Here is an 18,121-nt window from a genome sequence, read left to right on the forward strand (position 1 = left end):
TTTACTAAATGAATATATTTTGGTGAGGGAAAAGTGAACACAGAAGATGAACAAAAAGGTAGAAAGAAAAAAAAAGCAGAAAGACAGAAAAATCCACATATCCACAGATATTTCAATTCATAAAAATCTGTAAAAATATCCGGGGCAATTAGGCACCTGGATGTATCATACCAGGAGCAGTCTCAAATTTTCGGGGATAATTTGACCCCTCAACCCCAATGAAATCAAGTCCTGAAACAAAAAAGAAAAGAAAAGAAAAAACAACCAGTGAAATTTTGCTTGTGAATGAGAACATCTGCCCCCAATACATAATTCCCATTTTACCTGTGGATATTTTAAGGGTAGATTTGAATTATTTCTTAAATTAAAAAAGAAATTTGAAGTTTGCTCTATGAAAACATAAAAGAGATCATGCATAAAGGTATGTCACATCATGAGATGACAACAGGAACATATGAGGCTATCAACAATCTTTTCACACGGGAAGATGACAGCATCATCTATCATCTCATTCCAGCCACACACCATTTATTTATGACTCCAGGCTTGTAAAATCTGTTCTTTTCTAATCATTACAACAGTCTTTGTTTTCCCAACCAGATTTTTAAAGACAGCTGGGGGTGGGGGTGGGGTGAATGGTGGTGGTGGTGCACGCCTTTCCCAGCACTAGAAAGGAAGAGGCAGACAGATTGGTAAGTCTGAAGCTATCCTGGTCTACAGAGCGAGCGAGGGCTACACAAAGAAACCCTGTCCCTGTCACCACACACCCCCCACAAACAACAACAAAAAAATAGCTAAGGACAAGGACTGGGAATGACACCCCACACACACATGCACCCTGAGTTCTTTATTCTAAACTAAGAGCCAATCCCTTATTTCCCATTGTCTTTTCTTCCAAAGATTAAAAAGCTAAATATCTAAGAATACACTATAGGTGAAAAAAAATCAGTTACTTTTTTAAAATATTAAAACTGTTACCATTGCCTCTACAAAACAAGAAAGAAAGAAAGAAAGAAAGAAAGAAAGAAAGAAAGAAAGAAAGAAGGAAAGCAAGCAAGCCTATACAATATATTAAAACACCACCTCATAGCCAAATGATTAAGGGAATCTCATAAGATGCCCACAGTTTTTCAATACCTCAACTTCTGCTTCCACCCATGGGAAAAACTAAAAATTTAAAAAAGAGGAAGCTTGAGAGATGCTTCAGTAGCTCAGAGGACAAGGATTCAGTTTCCAGCATACACAAAGCAGTTAATAACCATCCAATCTACAGTTGCAAGGGATCTAACTAACATCCTTTTCTGGCCTCCACAGGCCAAAACATGCATGTTGTATACAGACATACCTGCAAGCAAATTACCCCAACACACTTTACAATGTGTGTGTGTATAAATATAGTAAAATTTGAATGGTAATATGTCAAGGAGTCTAAAATTTTAGAACTCTGTTAAACCCAGACCTCTCAGTAAAAAGAAAAACCTACAAGCTCTCATATGCTAGCTCAGACAGTAAAAGTTAGATATCATAAAAAAGGAGGCACTCTAGGTGCCAAGCAAGGATGACAAAGTTCTTGCTTAGCATGCATAATGCCCTGATTCCATACCAGCACTGTGAAAAAAAATTAAACAAAACAAAAACAAAGACACTCCAGATTCTAAGGCTGTTCTCATTAAAATAGCACATTATCTTTTAACCTTGAACATATGTTGGTGTATCCCACAAGCCCAAACATATCTTTAAACATTTATACTATACCTAGATGCAGTCAAGAAAAGTGATTTTATTCAAATCCTATAAACACTTTACCAACTGACAAACACCAAAAAGACTATTCAATGGAAAGCTAGTGGTCCAGTGAGTCTCTTCTTGATAAGATACTGGGATAAATTAAAAAAAAAGGGGGGTGGGAGCTGGAGAGATGGCTCAGCAGTTAAGAGCACTGACTGCTCTTCCACAGATTTTGAGTTCAATTCCCAGGAACCACATGGTGGCTCACAACCATCTGTAATGGGATCTGATGCCCTCTTCTGGTGTGTCTGAAGACAGCTCCAGTGTACTCACATACTTAAAATTAATAATAATAATAATAATAAGAAGAAGAAGAAGAAGAAGAAGACATCCCAACCTAAATGGTGGTGGATCACAACTTTACTCAACAGGCAGGTTTATGTTTCTGGTGTGATACATCGCTCGAGGTCAGCCTGGACTACAAAGTGAGTTCCAGAATAGTCAAGGGCTACACAAAGACAATATGTCTCAAAACTTAAAAAGAAGAACATTCTCATTTTGTTATTAGAAAATAAAAATAAATCAATAGTGTTTGTTGACTCTGACTCTGGGTTCTGTTAAACTCCACTAGTATCTTAATCAGTTTATTTATACTCAAAAGCTGAAACTTCCCTAACATAGAATGCCAGGAAATACACATAGTACTAGAAACAGTCATATGGGCTAATGGAAAGAGTATAAAATTTTAGTTAAATAGTTCTGAACTCAAATACTTGTATATTCATAATCTCTCTTTCAATCTTCAGCCTTATCATTAAGATGGTGATGATAAACCCTATTTTAAAGCAAGGTATGGTGTGCGCACCTATATAATTCCTGGACAAGTGGAGACAGGAGGAGCAGTTCATTCAGTGTGATCTTCACTTACATAGTGAACTTAAGGCCATCTTGGGACACATGTCTAGTGTCAACAACAACAAGAAAATAAATAAATTTTCCAGAAAATAGGACTGATTTCGGGTCAGGTGTGGAAGAATACATCTATCATTCCAGCACTTGAGAAGCTTAGCCAAAAAGATTGTGAGTTCCAGGCCAGCTTGCAGGTATGTTAAAAACCAAACAAGTGGTACTGTGGGAAAGGTTATGACCTGCCTTAGCTACTTCATAAAAGAGTGACCAGGTGAACTGGTACATAAAATATGTTCGCAAACCAATACTATACACATTAAATCTTCATCCCATCTTTCCTATCTCTGTTCTTAAATACTACTCTTTCAGTTTTTAAATATAAATATAACCTTAAAATAACAGAAATGCTTTATGCAAAGTTATTTCCAGGAATGAGTACATCCCAATGGTATATTTGGCTAGTATGCACAGACCCTGAGTTTTCAATTCACAGTACCATGCCAAAAAAAGAAAAACATTCTTAGAAAAGGCACTCACTTGTTCCATCATCTGGTTCAAAGTGGCCAGTGTTGTTCCATGTATTGCCACTGCTATTGCCATAGTTATCATCAGTGTTGGCTGGCTCTGCATAATCAGCTGGGTTAAAGGTTCTAAAAAAAAGAAAGAAAGAAAGCCTTACATTTTCTAACTTCACTAACAGATTCAGTGAACATTAACTCAAATAAAACAAGCACAATCTTGACCATTTCCTCCTAACAAGATCACTCCTCATTCTATAAACTCACATGCTTTTTTAAATCAGCCACTGCAAAATGGCATAAGCTATGCACAAATGATCACGATGGTAAATGCAAAGATCTGAAAATGAGCACAAATCTACATTTTTCATTCATCTACAAATCAGCCAGATGTCATGGTCCACACATATAATATCATCATTTCAGAGACTGAGGCAAGAGAACTGTAAGCTTAAAGTTGGCTTAAGCTATTAAAACAATCAAACTCAGTTAAAAAAAGCAAGTCTACAAATTATTCTATCTCATTTTGGCTAAAGTTCTCTGTGTCCATTCTCAGGGAAAATTTAAAAATCAATGAAACTTACCCCATTCCTTGAGCAGAAAACCTTCCTCCTCGCCTACCAGAACTACCTGCAGAAAAAGAAGTATTTTAGAAGCTGATATTGAAAACCTACCCATGCAGGGTGGTGGTGGCGCACGCCTTTAATCCCAGCACTTGGGAGGCAGAGACAGGTGGATTTCTGAGTTCGAGGCCAGCCTGGTCTACAGAGTTAGTTTCAGGACAGCCAGGGCTACACAGAGAAACCCTGTCTCGAAAAACCAAAAAAAAAAAAAAAAAAAAGAAATAGCAAGAGTTTACTTCTTCCAGTCCCATGGAGCATACCAATGAATCTAACACAGGACAATCATTACTGTCAACAGCTGTTTATCTGCTGCTTAAACTGCCAAAGGGAAGAAGATAGATAGCTCAGGTAAAGTGCTTAACATCTAAGCATAAAAACCTCAACTTGATGGCAAGCCAAACAGGCCACTGGTGAATTTCCAGGCTAATGAGAATTTGTCTCAAAAAAACAAAACAAGACAAAACAACAAACCCACAAGAGCCAGATAAGATTCTTGGACTGCTACAGCAAGATGAATTCCATCAAAGGGCCTGAATATACAAGAGAGATGAGAATCAGTGCCAAGTTAAAGGCTAATTACCCACTTCAAGTCCTCAGTTGTGGAGTCTATCCATTACTAAAAAAAAGTACTGTGAATAAATGTATGCCTGATGTTGCTAAAAGTAGGTAGAGAACAACTTCTCAAATAAATCTGCAAACTTATCATAAAAAATTCACCTAAAATACAAAGTAGAATTGGCTAAGATCAAGGAGTAGTAAGAAAGAAAAGCAAAAATAGACAATTAAAATAAGACCATTCCACCAAAAGTTACTAAAATCAAAACTCCCAAAGCAAAGAAATATGTGACAAAAGTATACCTACCACTTTACAAGTTTTGAAATTAATATTAAACCAAAGGGGGGCTGGTGAGATGGCTCAGTGGTTAAGAGCACTGACTGCTCTTCCAGAGGTCATGAGTTCAAATCCCAGCAACCACATGGTGGCTCACAACCATCTGTAATGAGATCTGATGCCCTCTTGTGGGGTGTCTGAAGACAACTACAGGGTACTTATAATAAATAAATAAATAAATAAATAAATAAATAAATAAATAAATAAAGTTTAAAGAAAAAAAATATTAAACCAAAGGGTTTTTTGCTCAAAAATATCTCCTGCAGTGGCTCATAAGAGATAACATATGTTAAGGAAAAATAGCCAGATGTGAGTGAAAACCACATTCAAGATCTTAGAGAAGCAATTTTGAAATTTCATCTGATCTGGCCAGAGAGGAAGGCCTCTGAGTAAAGCTGTAGACTGCTCTTGTCTTCAGCATTCTTACTGCTCAGTACAAAGCATTTTGGATTTTTTTTGGCCAATATCTGACTAAGAAGGAAGACTGTCATGTTTATCCAAGAACGTGAATTTATTCAAAACTTTTGAACACTTGGTACTTTTTCTCTTATAACGTTTTGTTTTGGAGAAACACTGCAGCTTTCCCCTCAATGCTGGGTATCAAACCCACAGAAATCCACATGCCTCGAACTCCTGAGCACTATGATTAAAAGCGCACACTACAACTTCTGAGTGTGTGTGTATATGTATGTATGCATATTGCATGCATGCATCACATGTGTGCAGGAGGAACTTGGGGTCAAAGCAAACATCACATCTCTTTGAACTGGAAGAACAGTAAGTACTGTTTAATGGCTGAACCTTCTCTCCAACCTCAGGTTTTTTTTTAAACTTTTTACAGGAAGCATTTCTGGTGATTCCTTTACTGAAAAAAAGCTTGGTGGCTTTTAATTTCAGATTTTGCACTTTTCTTTCCTTACTAGTAATATGTTTCCTTATTTCTTTGGTATGGCATTTTTGAAATGTGTCCAGAATTTAAGGTTCATAGTAATTTGTTTAATCATTACCAACAAAGTTCACTTTGCTGAAATAACCGGTGGGTTTGCTTGAGTCATTACAAAAATTACTTAGGAAAGTACAATAAAAGCCAAGCAGTGATGATGCACGCCTTTAATCCCAGCACTTGGGAGGCAGAGGCAGGTGGATTTCTGAGTTCGAGGCCAGCCTGGTCTACAGAGAGAGTTCCAGGACAGCCAGTGCTATACAGAGAAATCTTGTCTTGGGGGCGGGGGGTAGCCTTAACAGAGCAAGGCATGGTGGCACAAATCTTTAATCCTAGTACTCAGGAAGCCATGGCAGGTAGGTGGCTGTGAGTTCCAGGCCATCATAGTCTACATAGCCAGAGCTGCTTAGTGAGACCAAATCTTAAAAGCAGGGCTTGTGGTATGGCTCAATAGGGTGAAGATACGTGCTGGCAAACCTAATGATTTCAGTTAAATTTCCATGACCCATATAGTGGAAAGAGAGGTTCTCTGCCATTCACCTGTGTCACACATATATGCCCACAAAATCAGTAAAAACGTAATTAAATGTTTTTATGTCTCCTAATGTAGGGGATGGACTTTGATCTGGTTAGTAATACAGTAAGTAGCAAACATTTGCCTAGCATTCCTTAGGATCACTATTGGCACAACAAGAAAAAAAAAGTCTTAAAACCCTATGCATTGTAAGCCAATTTAAAAAAAAAAAAACCATCCAAAAGAAAGAATCACAAGATTTATGAATAGAGGTCTATCACAATGTTGCTTTTCACAAAAAAATATAAATAAAGGGGCTGGAGGTGGCTCCATGGTTAAGAGTGCTTCCTGCTCTTGTAGAAACCCTGGATTTGGTACCAGAACCTACATAGTGGTTCTTAAGTCTGTGATTCTTTTTGTTTTGCTTTGAGTAGCCCTGGCTGGCCTGGAACTCACTCTGTAGATCAACCTGGCCTCAGAGAGATCCATCTGCTTCTGTCTCTCAAGTGCTGAGATTAAAGGCATGGGCTACCACATCCTGCTATCTGTGATTCTAAGTATAGATCCAATACCCTCTACTGGGCTCTGGGTTTATACGTAAATAGTAGAGTGTGTATCCACATGTGCAGCAACATAAAACAAAACCAAAAACAAACAAACAAACAAACCCAACAAACCTTTACACATCTCTCAGAAACTTTGAACAGAATCAGGGAAATGAGTATGAGAAAAAAGTGGAGGGGAAAAATGGAACTGGGAATTCATTGTTTATCACTATGCAAATATAATGTTTCTTGAGTAAAAAGTTTAAAAAATATGTAATAAAAATTAAGTTTAAAAATGAAAAACTAGCCGGGCAGTGGTGGCGCACGCCTTTAATCCCAGCACTTGGGAGGCAGAGGTAGGCGGATTTCTGAGTTTGAGGCCAGCCTGGTCTACAGAGTGAGTTCCAGGACAGCCAGGGCTACACAGAGAAACCCTGTCTCAAAAAACCAAAAAAGAAAAAAGAAAAAAAGAAAAGAAAAAAGAAGAAAAGAAAAAAAAAGAAAAGAAAAACTAGAAAATAAAGTGTTTAGGGAGCACTGCCACCTGATGTTGACCTCTGGGCTTCCTCAACACACACATAAACACATGCACAGGCATTTACACACACTGCTGTTCAAGCAAGTGCACTACATTAACAAAAAAGACATCTCCCTTCTTTCCCATTCAACCCAACACAAATGTATATACTCTAGTGTTTATTTGCCTGTCAACCTTACAAAGGTAACTATTTCATGCCTATTTGCCACTTCCCCTCAAAACTGTTACCTCTGCCCCGGCCACGGCCTCTTCTGCCTCTATCTGTGCCTCTTCCAGAAGGCCCTCCACTCTTAGTGCCATCCAATCCATTCTCCTGGCCCCGAACTGAAATATAAACCACACAGACAGAACATGATCATTTAGGATACATACAAACATGTACATTATATTAAACACGGTGTGAGAGAGACAAAACTAAGAGAACATGACTTGATAGGATGGAACATGAAGGTCACTCAGGGAATAGTGATGAGACATAACAGAGTTGAATCAAGTAACTTTACAAATGACTACATGATTGCCATATAAGTGACTATTGTAGGAAAGGCTACATGTAAAAGATGTCAGGATCTTAACAGATGAAGCCAAGAAATGCAAATAGGTGATATAACAGTTACAGGGGCCTGCCTAACAGGATCCCGACACATCCCCAAAGTCTAGACATTACTGACCCACAGCTGGTTTTGATAAAGCCCCATGCATACACTCTCGTCCACGGCTGGCACCTCTCCCCCGTCTTGGTGGCCCACCACGTCGCCGACTATAGTCTCTGTCCCGGTCTCGATTTTCTTTTCCTTCTTCATTAGATTCAGTTTGTCCACCATCCTTCTGTCCTGAGACTCCTTTCTTCTTCCCGACCATTTCCCAGGAATGCTAAAGAAAGTTAGAGCACTCATGTCTGATCAATATGGACCACCATTAATTTACTAAGGACGATAACTAGTACAATTATTTTCTCAGGATACACAGTTAAGAAATTTTGAGCCAAGCAATGTGCTCCACGCCTTTATCCCCAGCACTCGGGAGGCAGAGACAGGTAGATCCCTGTAAGTTCAAGGCCACCATGGTCTAGAGTGAGTTCTAGCACAGCCAGGGCTACACAGAGAAACTCTGTTTCAAAAATAAATAAATAAAAATAAAAATCAAAGAAACAAAATGTATCAGTTTACTTCTGTTTAAATGCAGAGTAAATATAAACTCAACTCTTACACTTAGTGATACCAAAACTGAAGTATTTTGTTTTGTTTTATGGGGTGGGAGGTAGGGGACCATGGGACAGGCTACACTCGAATTTCAAATTCCCCTCCCTACCTTAGCTCCAAAAGCTGAGATAAACAGATGTTCACCACACTGCCTAACACATGCAGGGATCACTTCCAAATTCTATTCAGTTCAGTAGCTCAGATACATTAGTCTAAAAACTTAGGGACTGGTCCTTATCAAGAAAATTCTCTGAATTAGAAAAAAAAAATCTCTTTAGATTCATCAACACATTAACAGTTTAAATTTTTTTATTTTGAGGCAAGGTATCACTATGTCATGATAGCTTGCCTGGAACTTACTATATGTAGTTCAGGGTGGCCTCTAATTCAGAGATCTGACTGCTTCTGCCTCCTCAGTGTTGGGCTACATTGTTATTCATTATCAAATTATCAAAATTCATTATCAAATTAAGCAAAACTTAAAACTAAAGGTTTCTAAATGTTACTGAGATGCAAACTGAGTAAGTAGCATTTGTCCTTCTAGCATATTTTATGAAAGCCACAAATTTAGAAGGAAAACAGTTATTTCTCTCTTATACATTCAAAAACAGGTTAAAATGATGCACATCTTGACAAATAAAGATTTTAGTTAAAAATAAAGTTAAATCTAGTGCTGAGGGGCTGGAGAGATGGCTCAGCGGTTAAGAGCACTGACTGCTCTTCCAGAGGTCCCGAGTTCAAATCCCAGCAACCACATGGTGGCTCACAACCATCCGTAATGAGATTGGATGCCCTCTTCTGGTGTGTCTGAAGACAGCTACAGTGTACTCATCAATAAAATAAATAAATAAATATTAAAAAAAAAAAAAAAAAAAAAAAAAAAAAAAAAAAAAAAAAAAAAAATCTAGTGCTGAGGATTAGGGTACAAGGCTCTCAATAGTAGAACACACACAAGCATGAAAGCTTGAGTTCAATCCAAGCACTATCACTTCAAAAGAATAAAATTTACAAAAAAAAATTAATATCACATTTTAATCATTTAAGTAATTCAGATAGATGGCTCAGAGGATTAAGAGTTTCAGCCAGGGCTGGAGAGATGGCTCAGCAGTTAAGAGCACTGGCTGCACTTCCAGAGGTCCTGAGTTCAATTCCCAGCAACCACATGGTGGCTCACAACCATCTGTCATGGGATCCAATACCCTTTTCTTCCGGCCTGCAGGTGTATAAGCAGGCAGAACACTGTAGACATAACAAATAAATCTTTAAAAAAAAAAAAAGTTTCAGTTAATCTTCTAAAGGATACAGGTTTCAACAACCCAGTACTACCACTGCAGTTCACAACCATCTGTAACTCCAACTCTAATTTCCATGGAGTCTGATGTCCTCTATTAGCCTCCAAGGCCATCAGGCATACAAGTGATATAGACATACCGGTATCACTATTTGCTGGCAAAATATACATATACAAACAAGTTGTTTTTTTAAATAAAGTAATAGCAATTTTACCAAGACAAGTATTAACCTAGAATGCAGACGTTCCTTTCTATGCATTTTCCCAATGATTTATTCCACAGTTGGTATATACCAATAGTGGCTGGTATGTCATTTGATGCTCACTGAAGCTTCAATTCTTAAGTCATAATTCTACAGCTAAATCTGTACCACAAACATTGGAAACTAGACTAACAAGTTCTGATAAATTTTAAGGTTTTTTGTTTTGTTTTTGAAACAAGAACTTACTATATTGTCCTGGTTACCCTGAAACCTACTACATATAGCTGTCTTCAAACTCACAGAGATTCACCTGTCTCTGCCACTGAGTATTTGAATATAAAGGTGTACACAACCATATCCATCAAGTTTTCAAATTTTATGCTAGTCTGACTCAAATTCTGCCACATTTATGGAATCTGTATAATAGCCAGGCATAGTGGCCATGTCTTTAATCCCAGCACTCAGAAGGCAGACACAGGTGGATCTCTGAGTACAAGGCCAACCTGATCTACTAAGTGAGTTCCAGGACAGCTCAGAGCTAAAGAAAGAAACCCTATAAACGGGGAGTCTGTGGTATGTATATTAACTGCTGGTAACAGTGAGTTCTATTAAGGAAAAAGAATTACTATTATGATCTTCCTTAAACAGTTAAGTTTTTTGAGTGATCTTATCCAATAAAAATATTCAATATGAGTACTGACTCCCCATTGGTTTTATTCATAGTAGTTGATTTACATGTGGCATAAGTGTATATGTGCTAGCTTGTTTTCCTTTTTTTCATAGGAGGTCAGATTAATATAAATAGACAGAAGCCACAAGAGGTGAGATAAGTGAAATAAGATACAACTTTTTTTTTTTTTGGTTTTTCGAGACAGGGTTTCTCTGTGCAGCCCTGGCTGTCCTCGAACTCACTCTGTAGACCAGGCTGGAAGATGTAACTTCTACAAAAAAAATAAAATAAAAGCTTTTAAAAAGCATGACAACAGGTGATACAGTTTGGCAGGTAAAGGTACTTGCTTTGAAAACCAACTCCAGACTGCTAGCCTTTGATTTCCACATACACATGTCTACCACTATACATATCACACAAACATAATAAAAACTAGGCCAGTAAGGGTTCGTGTGTGTGTGTGTGATTGTTTTTTTGTTGTTTTTTTGTTTTTTTGTTTTTTTTTTTTTTTTTTTTCAGTTTTTGAGTTTCCCTATGTAACAGTCCTGGCTGTCTAGCTGTCTTGGAACTCTCTTTATAAATCAGGCTGGCCTCAGACAAACTCAACAGATCTGCCTCTGCCTCCCAAGTGCTGGAATTAAAGGCCTGCACCATCAGGCCTGTCCCACCAGTAAGTTTTTAAAAAATACAAAATAATTACAATAAGAAAGAGTATCCCATAAACAAAAACAAACAAAAATAAGTTTAAGTCAGACCTGGTGGAATACACTTATAATCCCAGCAATGAGGGGCTGAAGCTGAAGGGTATCAAGTTTGAGGTTTACATTTTAGTTCTGTAAACACATAAGAGCTGGAGAGATATCAAGTAGCTAAAAAGTGCTTGCCTAAGTTTGACCCCCAGCATGCACATATAAACATATAACTTCTTTGAGTCTTTCTTTTTGTAGTAGGCAAGAGTTGATAGAGATTTATTAAATGGTCAAAGTGCTGATAACGTAACGGCTGAATACTCAGTCCTAAGTCAATCATCTACAGCACCTCTTTCCATGGCTCAGCAAACTCAACAACATAGTTAAAAGAAGTTAAGAGCCAGAGGATAGGAAGGAGAGCTGTGAAAAGCTGTCTTCTGGATATGATATGGCAAGACAACATTAACTCACATCAGCAATGGTGACCTGGCACAAGACTGGGTCCTTCAACATTCCATCATGGATGGCAGAGGGCGCACATATACACACACACACACACACACACACACACACACACACACACCCCGCCTGAAGAGACACAGACAGTTACTGGTTGCTGGAGGAGGGGGGAATCATATTACTCAGTGGTGCAGCCACTGATAAATTATCCTTGCTTAAGTAAGCAACTTCTAATCCATATGCATGCATGTGTACCTAATTAAAGGTACACATAAAGGCAGTAAAGTAGAAAAGGCTAATGGGGGAAATATGATCAAAGGTATACTATATACATATGAAATTGTGATAGTTAATATAGTTAAGTTATACCAACTTAAAAGATTACCTCTATCCCAACCCAAAATTCCTCAGTCTAAGATCAGTATAGTGAAATGTTTCAAAATGATCTACTCACATAAAACTAAAGTTCTCAAGTGCTATAGCAGTATCACAAAGGTAATAAGGCAATGTTCTATTGTTAAAAGGTAAGACACAGGAAAAAAAAACAACTCATTTGGTGGGAAGGAGAAATGACAGTAATCTGTCTAATTTCCAAGGCACATGATCTTCTAAGATATTCTCCCATCAGATCCAGGAATGTAAACAGGCTATATGGCTTGTCCTTTTTAATAGTACAACAAAACCAAGTTCAAGCAATGAAACAGCATGTTCATTATATAAAGATAATAACTATATAGGAATTTACAATCTAGCAATTTGTGACTTGTTAGCACAAATATGAAAAGAGAAATCTCCCCTGATTAGTAATTAAGACTATAAAATAGTACCGCTAGTTCAAAGCAACATAATCCTTCCAAGTCTCGAAATCAATTATCTGGAATTAACAACTTATTCCAGACCAATTAGAAGAGACTGACTTCACTTACTTTCTCCTATGACTCTTATGAAGAAGATGTGTACAAACAATATTTGTAACCTGCCAGGATCTCTACGGATATTTCTTATTCTATTTAGAGAAAAGGCATGTTGTTTTAAGACCATGTGCCCACTAGCTGCTTTTAGAATTATTATTAGTCTCTCAACCCATACCCCACATTCTCAAACACTTTATTAGTACTCTACCGTGTCCGGATTTCCTTCCAGGAGAACATTGATGGCTCTGTTGAGATCTCCATTGCAGTCATGCAAAGCAATCACACATTCATCCTGGTTTTTGCCTGTGATATCAATCAACTGAAAGAAAAGCAGTAACCATAAACAATTTTATACTCTTACAAGAAAAATAGATGAAGGAATGAGATAGCCAGCTACATTTCAAAGGAGCAACCTTAAAAAGGATGACATGTAAAACATGTATTTCCAAAAGCAAAATTTTAAGGCTGGAGAAATGGCTCATCAAGTAAAGGCACTTACCACCAAGCCAAATAACTTAAGTTCAATCCCTAGAACCTACATGGGAGGAGAAAAACCCAGTTCTCACCAATTATCATGTCTCCACATCAAGTACCATAGCATGTATGTATGCAAATACATCCAATAAGTAAATGTTGACAAAGGAAACTCTTAACAACTATGGCTTAGAGATGGAGTAAAAAATATTCAGACTAGTTAAGAATCAAATGGAGAATCAAAATGAGACACACGGGCTTCTATTCTACATATCTTTTTCCATGCTTCAGAGATGCAAGTGGCTGAGAATATAGCACAGCGATAAGGAATAAATTTATAATGCTAAGATTCTGTGTGTTAAAAGAAAATCAAGCCGGGCAGTGGTGGTACACGCCTTTAATCCCAGCACTTGGGAGGCAGAGGCAGGCGGATTTCTGAGTTCGAGGCCAGCCTGGTCTACAGAGTTGAGTTCCAGGACAGCCAGGGCTACACAGACAAACTCTGTCTCGAAAAACTTGAACCCCCCCCCCAAAAAAAAAGAGAAAAAAAAAGAAAAAAAAGAAAAAACACTCCCCCCCCACACACACACACCCCCAACAAAGTCAGAATTAAGATAAAACTTTTTGGATGAGGTAGCTATCCAAAGGAATGTAGTATAATTGCAATGAAGTTAATTATTTAATGATCTTAAAAAAAATCAACAAATATAATTGTTTTTCCCGTTATGTGTGTATGATACATATGATACATATATATAGCAGAAATTTGGGTACCACAGCTCATACACAGAGGTTACAAGATAGCCTTGGTATCAGTCCTGTATTTCCATCTTGAGACAAGTCTCTCTTTTGTTGTTCACCACTGTATAAGGAGATAGGGACTCTCCTGTCTCCACAATCCATCTCACAATAGGAGCACTGGGATTACAAACATATGCGCCAAAGTATGGTTTCCTATGCTTTATGAGATTCAAACTAAGGTCATCAAGGACTTCCCCTCTTAGCCATTTCTCTACCCAGAATAATTACATTCAATGTAAGCATCGATAACATTTAATCCTGATTTTATTCTGGTATTTTTAGAGAAAACTAGTGGGACACTCACTTGTTTCACCTTCTCCTCAAAGTCAGCATCATTATGGTCCGAAATCATCTGTGCAAGTCGAATTTGCTCTGCAGTGGCCTAGGGATTGAGACAGAATCAAGAAACCTTAATCAAGGGTAGGAAACTAACTAAGAGGCACCTCAGTAGTAGATCTTTACCCTTTACCAACCCAGTTGTGTGTGTGTGTGTGTGTGTGTGTGTGTGTGTGTGTTGAGTGTGTCATAAAAAAAAGAAAAAATATGACCAAAGCAGTAGGCTGTAGGTGAAACTCTATTGTAAAGCACTTGTCTAGCATGTGTGTGGCTCTAGAGTCAATCTTTAGCAATGCAACTTTGCCTACAAAATCCAAAGCAGCTTGGTCTCATGATTCAAGCCTGTACTCCCAGTTACTTGAGAGGTAAAGGCAAGAATATGGAAAGCTCAAGGTTGACCTGGACTACAAAATGAGCTCAAGGCCAGCCTAGGCAACTTTGAGACCCTGTCTCAAAATAAAAATATAAAAACAAAACTGGGGAGATCTTTACCCGGACTACTCAAAGTTATAGGGTCACTTCTCAGCACTACAAAATTTAAAAACAAAACAAAGGGCAGTGTCTTTAATCCCAGCACTTAGGAGACAGAAGCAGGCTGTTCTCTGAGTTTGAGTCAGCCTGGTCTACACAGTGGATTCCAGGATAGCAAAAACATAGAAATTGTGCCTCAAACAAACAAGTAATAAAGTAATGTTTAAGACACTTAAACAGTGGAAGGAGGAAAGGGGGGATGGGATGAAGGATTTGTGGAGAGTTAACCAGGAAGGGGGGATATCATTTGAAATGCAAATGAATAAAATGATTATATATGTGAGACACTTAAACAGAATGGCAAATACAGGGTGAAGCTGTAAACTAATTTAAGATATAACTCCAGAGAGCAATGAACCTTTTGACCAATGTTCATAGCTTAAGGAACTTTCATCTTGGAAATATCTGTCCAACAATTCACATTAATGTATTTGTCAAGATATGTGTAAACAGGGTTCCCATTTCTTCAATCCAATACTAACCACTTACTCAAAATATTATTAGATTTAACCCAAGGATATACTCAATGTATCTTATGAGCATACAGTATATGTAAGACCAGGAATTTTACTACCATAATTGGGTGGTCTTTTTGTTTTCATTTTACAGTGTCTCACTACTTAGCTCTGGCTATCCTGTAACTCATGTAGAGCAAGCTGAGTGCTTGGATTAAAAGCATGCACCACTACACACCCAGCTACCAAGAATAGAGATTTAAGTGCTAAAATTCTACTACAAATTTACTTGGAAAGATTAGTAAATAAAAATGTTTAAGGGAGCCAGACAGTGGTGGTGCATGCCCTTAATCCAAGCACTTGGAAGGCAGGGGCAGACACAAGATGATCTCAGAGTTCAAGGCCAGCCTAGTCTGCAGACTGAGTTCCAGGACGACTGAGACAACACAGAGAAACCCTATCTTAAATAAAAAAAGATGCCAGGCAGTGGTGGCGCATGCCTTTAATCCCAGCACTTGGGAGGCAGAGGCAGGCAGATTTCTGAGTTCGCGGCCAGCCTGGTCTACAGAGTGAGTTCCAGGACAGCCAGAACTACAGAGAAACCTTGGCTCGAAAAACCAAAAAAAAAAGTTTAAGGGGAGCAGACCTGGTGATACAGACTTCTAATCCATGTACTCAGAAGACTGAATCAAGAAGATCACAGATCAAGGCCAGTCTCAACAACTTAGTGAAAACCTTTCTCAAAAATATGGAACCAGGTAAAGTGTCACGCACCTTTAATCCTAGCACTAAGGAGGCAGAGGGAGGCAGATCTCTGAGTTCAAGGCCACCCAGAACAACACAGAGAAACCTTGTCTCCAAAGAAAGAAAAAGAAAGGAGGGAGGGAGGGAGGGAGGGAGGGAGGGAGGGAGGGAAGGAAGGAAGGAAGGAAGGAAGGAAGGAAGGAAGGAAGGAAGGAAACAGACCATGATAGCAGCCCATGTCCAAATTTATTACAAAAAGCTGACATACAGGATATTCTAAGTGAGGTCAGCATGGACTACATAGTGAGTACCAAGCCAGCCAGTGCTACCTACAAAGACTCTGGAGGAAAAACAGTAAAGAGAAAAGGGAAAGGGAAAAAAGTTAAGTCAAGGAACATACCTGGAAACTTTTAGTCTAGTCTTATACAATCAATATACTGGTCCACTGTGCTTAATTCAAGCAATTAACTCATACCCAAAACACTTGTTATGGATTTTGTGATTTATAACACATCTAAATAAAACTTAATATCCAAGGCTAATTTATTCCTCTAAAACTTACCAATGCTTACCACCCCTCTGAGGGTCGAACAACCTTTTCATGGGGGTCACATATCCTGCACATTAGTTACAATGCATAGTTACAGTGTCAAAATTAGTTATGAAGCAACAAAAATTTTGTTTATAAGTAAGTTAATAGAGAACTCACCACAAATTAAGCTGTATTAAAGAGTCACAGCACTAGGGCTGTTGAGATTGACTGCTCTATGGTCTCATTTGTTAATTTACAAGAATAGTAAAGATGCTAGCTTTTCATGGGAAAGGAAAAACTCAGGTAAGGCCTCAAGACTTAGGGGAAAATAAGAGCAGAAGTCAAAATCTTTCAGGAAAAGGGTATCATGACAAATATTGGCTAAAGAGAATAAGTAATGTACTGCTCAGTCAGCTCTGATATTGGAAGGAAAACAATCATACCTAGCACGGTATTCAAAACGAAGCCCTAAACTTCACATTAAACACCACAAAAATGAACCTGTTATATCACAAAATGTCACTGATAGCTATCAGACCAAGGAATAGCTAACAATAAGAAACCTAAATCAACACTCCAAAGCACAGAATGATGCTATACTGCATGGAAACCACTATCATCAGGTGATATGTACTCGTCGATTTACATCCTTGGGTTCATTACCTGTGGCCGCTGCTTGTGCTGTGTCTGGTTTTGGTTTTGAGGTTGTTCCCAGTTTCCCCGGGCTCGGTTAGTGCCCACCGACGTCATCATTTACAGTATATACAAATAACAGTATTTACAAGGAAGAATACTGAAGAGGAAAAAACATATAGTTAAATGTAGGTAAAATGTTTTAATTCTATTTTATCAGTACATTACCACCAATCACTTTGCTATCCTCTAAGAAACAAACCAAGGAAATTCACCTATTGTTTTTTAACCATTCTTTTTTTCTAGTGTGCTGGGAATCAAACTCAGACCTTTATATATGCTAGGCAAGCTCTATACAACTTAGCTACATTTTTCAACTCAAGCTCCCCTTTTAATATATATTTTGGGTTTTAGTGTGAGCTGGCCTTAAACACGGTGTAGCAAAACTGACCTTGAAAACCTAATCATCTTTCCTCTACTTCCCAAGTATTATGACTACAGGTGTGTGCCACTGAAAGAAACATTTTTTTGTTATAGTGTGATAAATATGATTGTTATTCCACTTTTGTTCATGTGCCTCAGTAATAAAACATATGGTCTGTATGCATAAGGTCCTAGGCTAGGCTAGGTAATCAAACCTCACATCCAAAAATGTATAAAAGTGTATGTGATGCTTGTTTGAAGACAGTCTATGTAGCCTTGGCTGGCTTCAAACTCACGGCTATCCTCCAGCTTCTTCCTCCCAAGTGCTGTCCCATGTGACTTTTTAAAAAGACATTAGAAACATAACTTGATTACTGCTATCTTGCAAATAAGCAAAAATAATTGAAATATTAAAAAACTCTCTAAACATATAAAAGCATCTAAAGTGTCTTTGACAAAAAGAAAGACAATTAACAAACCCTAGAAAATAAATGCCTTCCAGGAGTTGGGCACAGCACATACCTGTAATCCCAGCACTTGGAAAGCTGACCAGA

The 18,121-nt window shown here is 38.0% G+C and overlaps 1 protein-coding gene across 28 annotated transcripts in view; it reads right to left on the reverse strand.

The window, feature by feature from the left end:
- Positions 1–18,121, reverse strand: part of Ubap2l (ubiquitin associated protein 2 like) — a 54,416-nt gene that overhangs the window by 32,565 nt on the left and 3,730 nt on the right. For 8 of the 28 annotated variants that reach the window (XM_028753159.1, XM_028753152.1, XM_028753146.1 and 5 more), the window contains exons 2-9: positions 17,175–17,304; positions 14,218–14,295; positions 12,847–12,957; positions 7,882–8,083; positions 7,439–7,534; positions 3,740–3,785; positions 3,175–3,287; positions 157–231 (exon numbers count right to left, since the gene is read on the reverse strand). In XM_028753159.1, the coding sequence (XP_028608992.1) occupies positions 157–231; positions 3,175–3,287; positions 3,740–3,785; positions 7,439–7,534; positions 7,882–8,083; positions 12,847–12,957; positions 14,218–14,295; positions 17,175–17,264 (811 nt within the window). In that variant the 5' untranslated portion in view covers positions 17,265–17,304. The remainder of the gene's footprint in view (positions 1–156; positions 232–3,174; positions 3,288–3,739; positions 3,786–7,438; positions 7,535–7,881; positions 8,084–12,846; positions 12,958–14,217; positions 14,296–17,174; positions 17,305–18,121) is intronic. The other 20 variants (XM_028753165.1, XM_028753166.1, XM_028753162.1 and 17 more) reach the window with 5 other exon arrangements.

The sequence above is a fragment of the Grammomys surdaster genome, unplaced genomic scaffold (genome assembly GCF_004785775.1).
Source record: "Grammomys surdaster isolate TR1022 unplaced genomic scaffold, NIH_TR_1.0 125946, whole genome shotgun sequence".
Lineage (NCBI taxonomy): Eukaryota > Metazoa > Chordata > Mammalia > Rodentia > Muridae > Grammomys > Grammomys surdaster.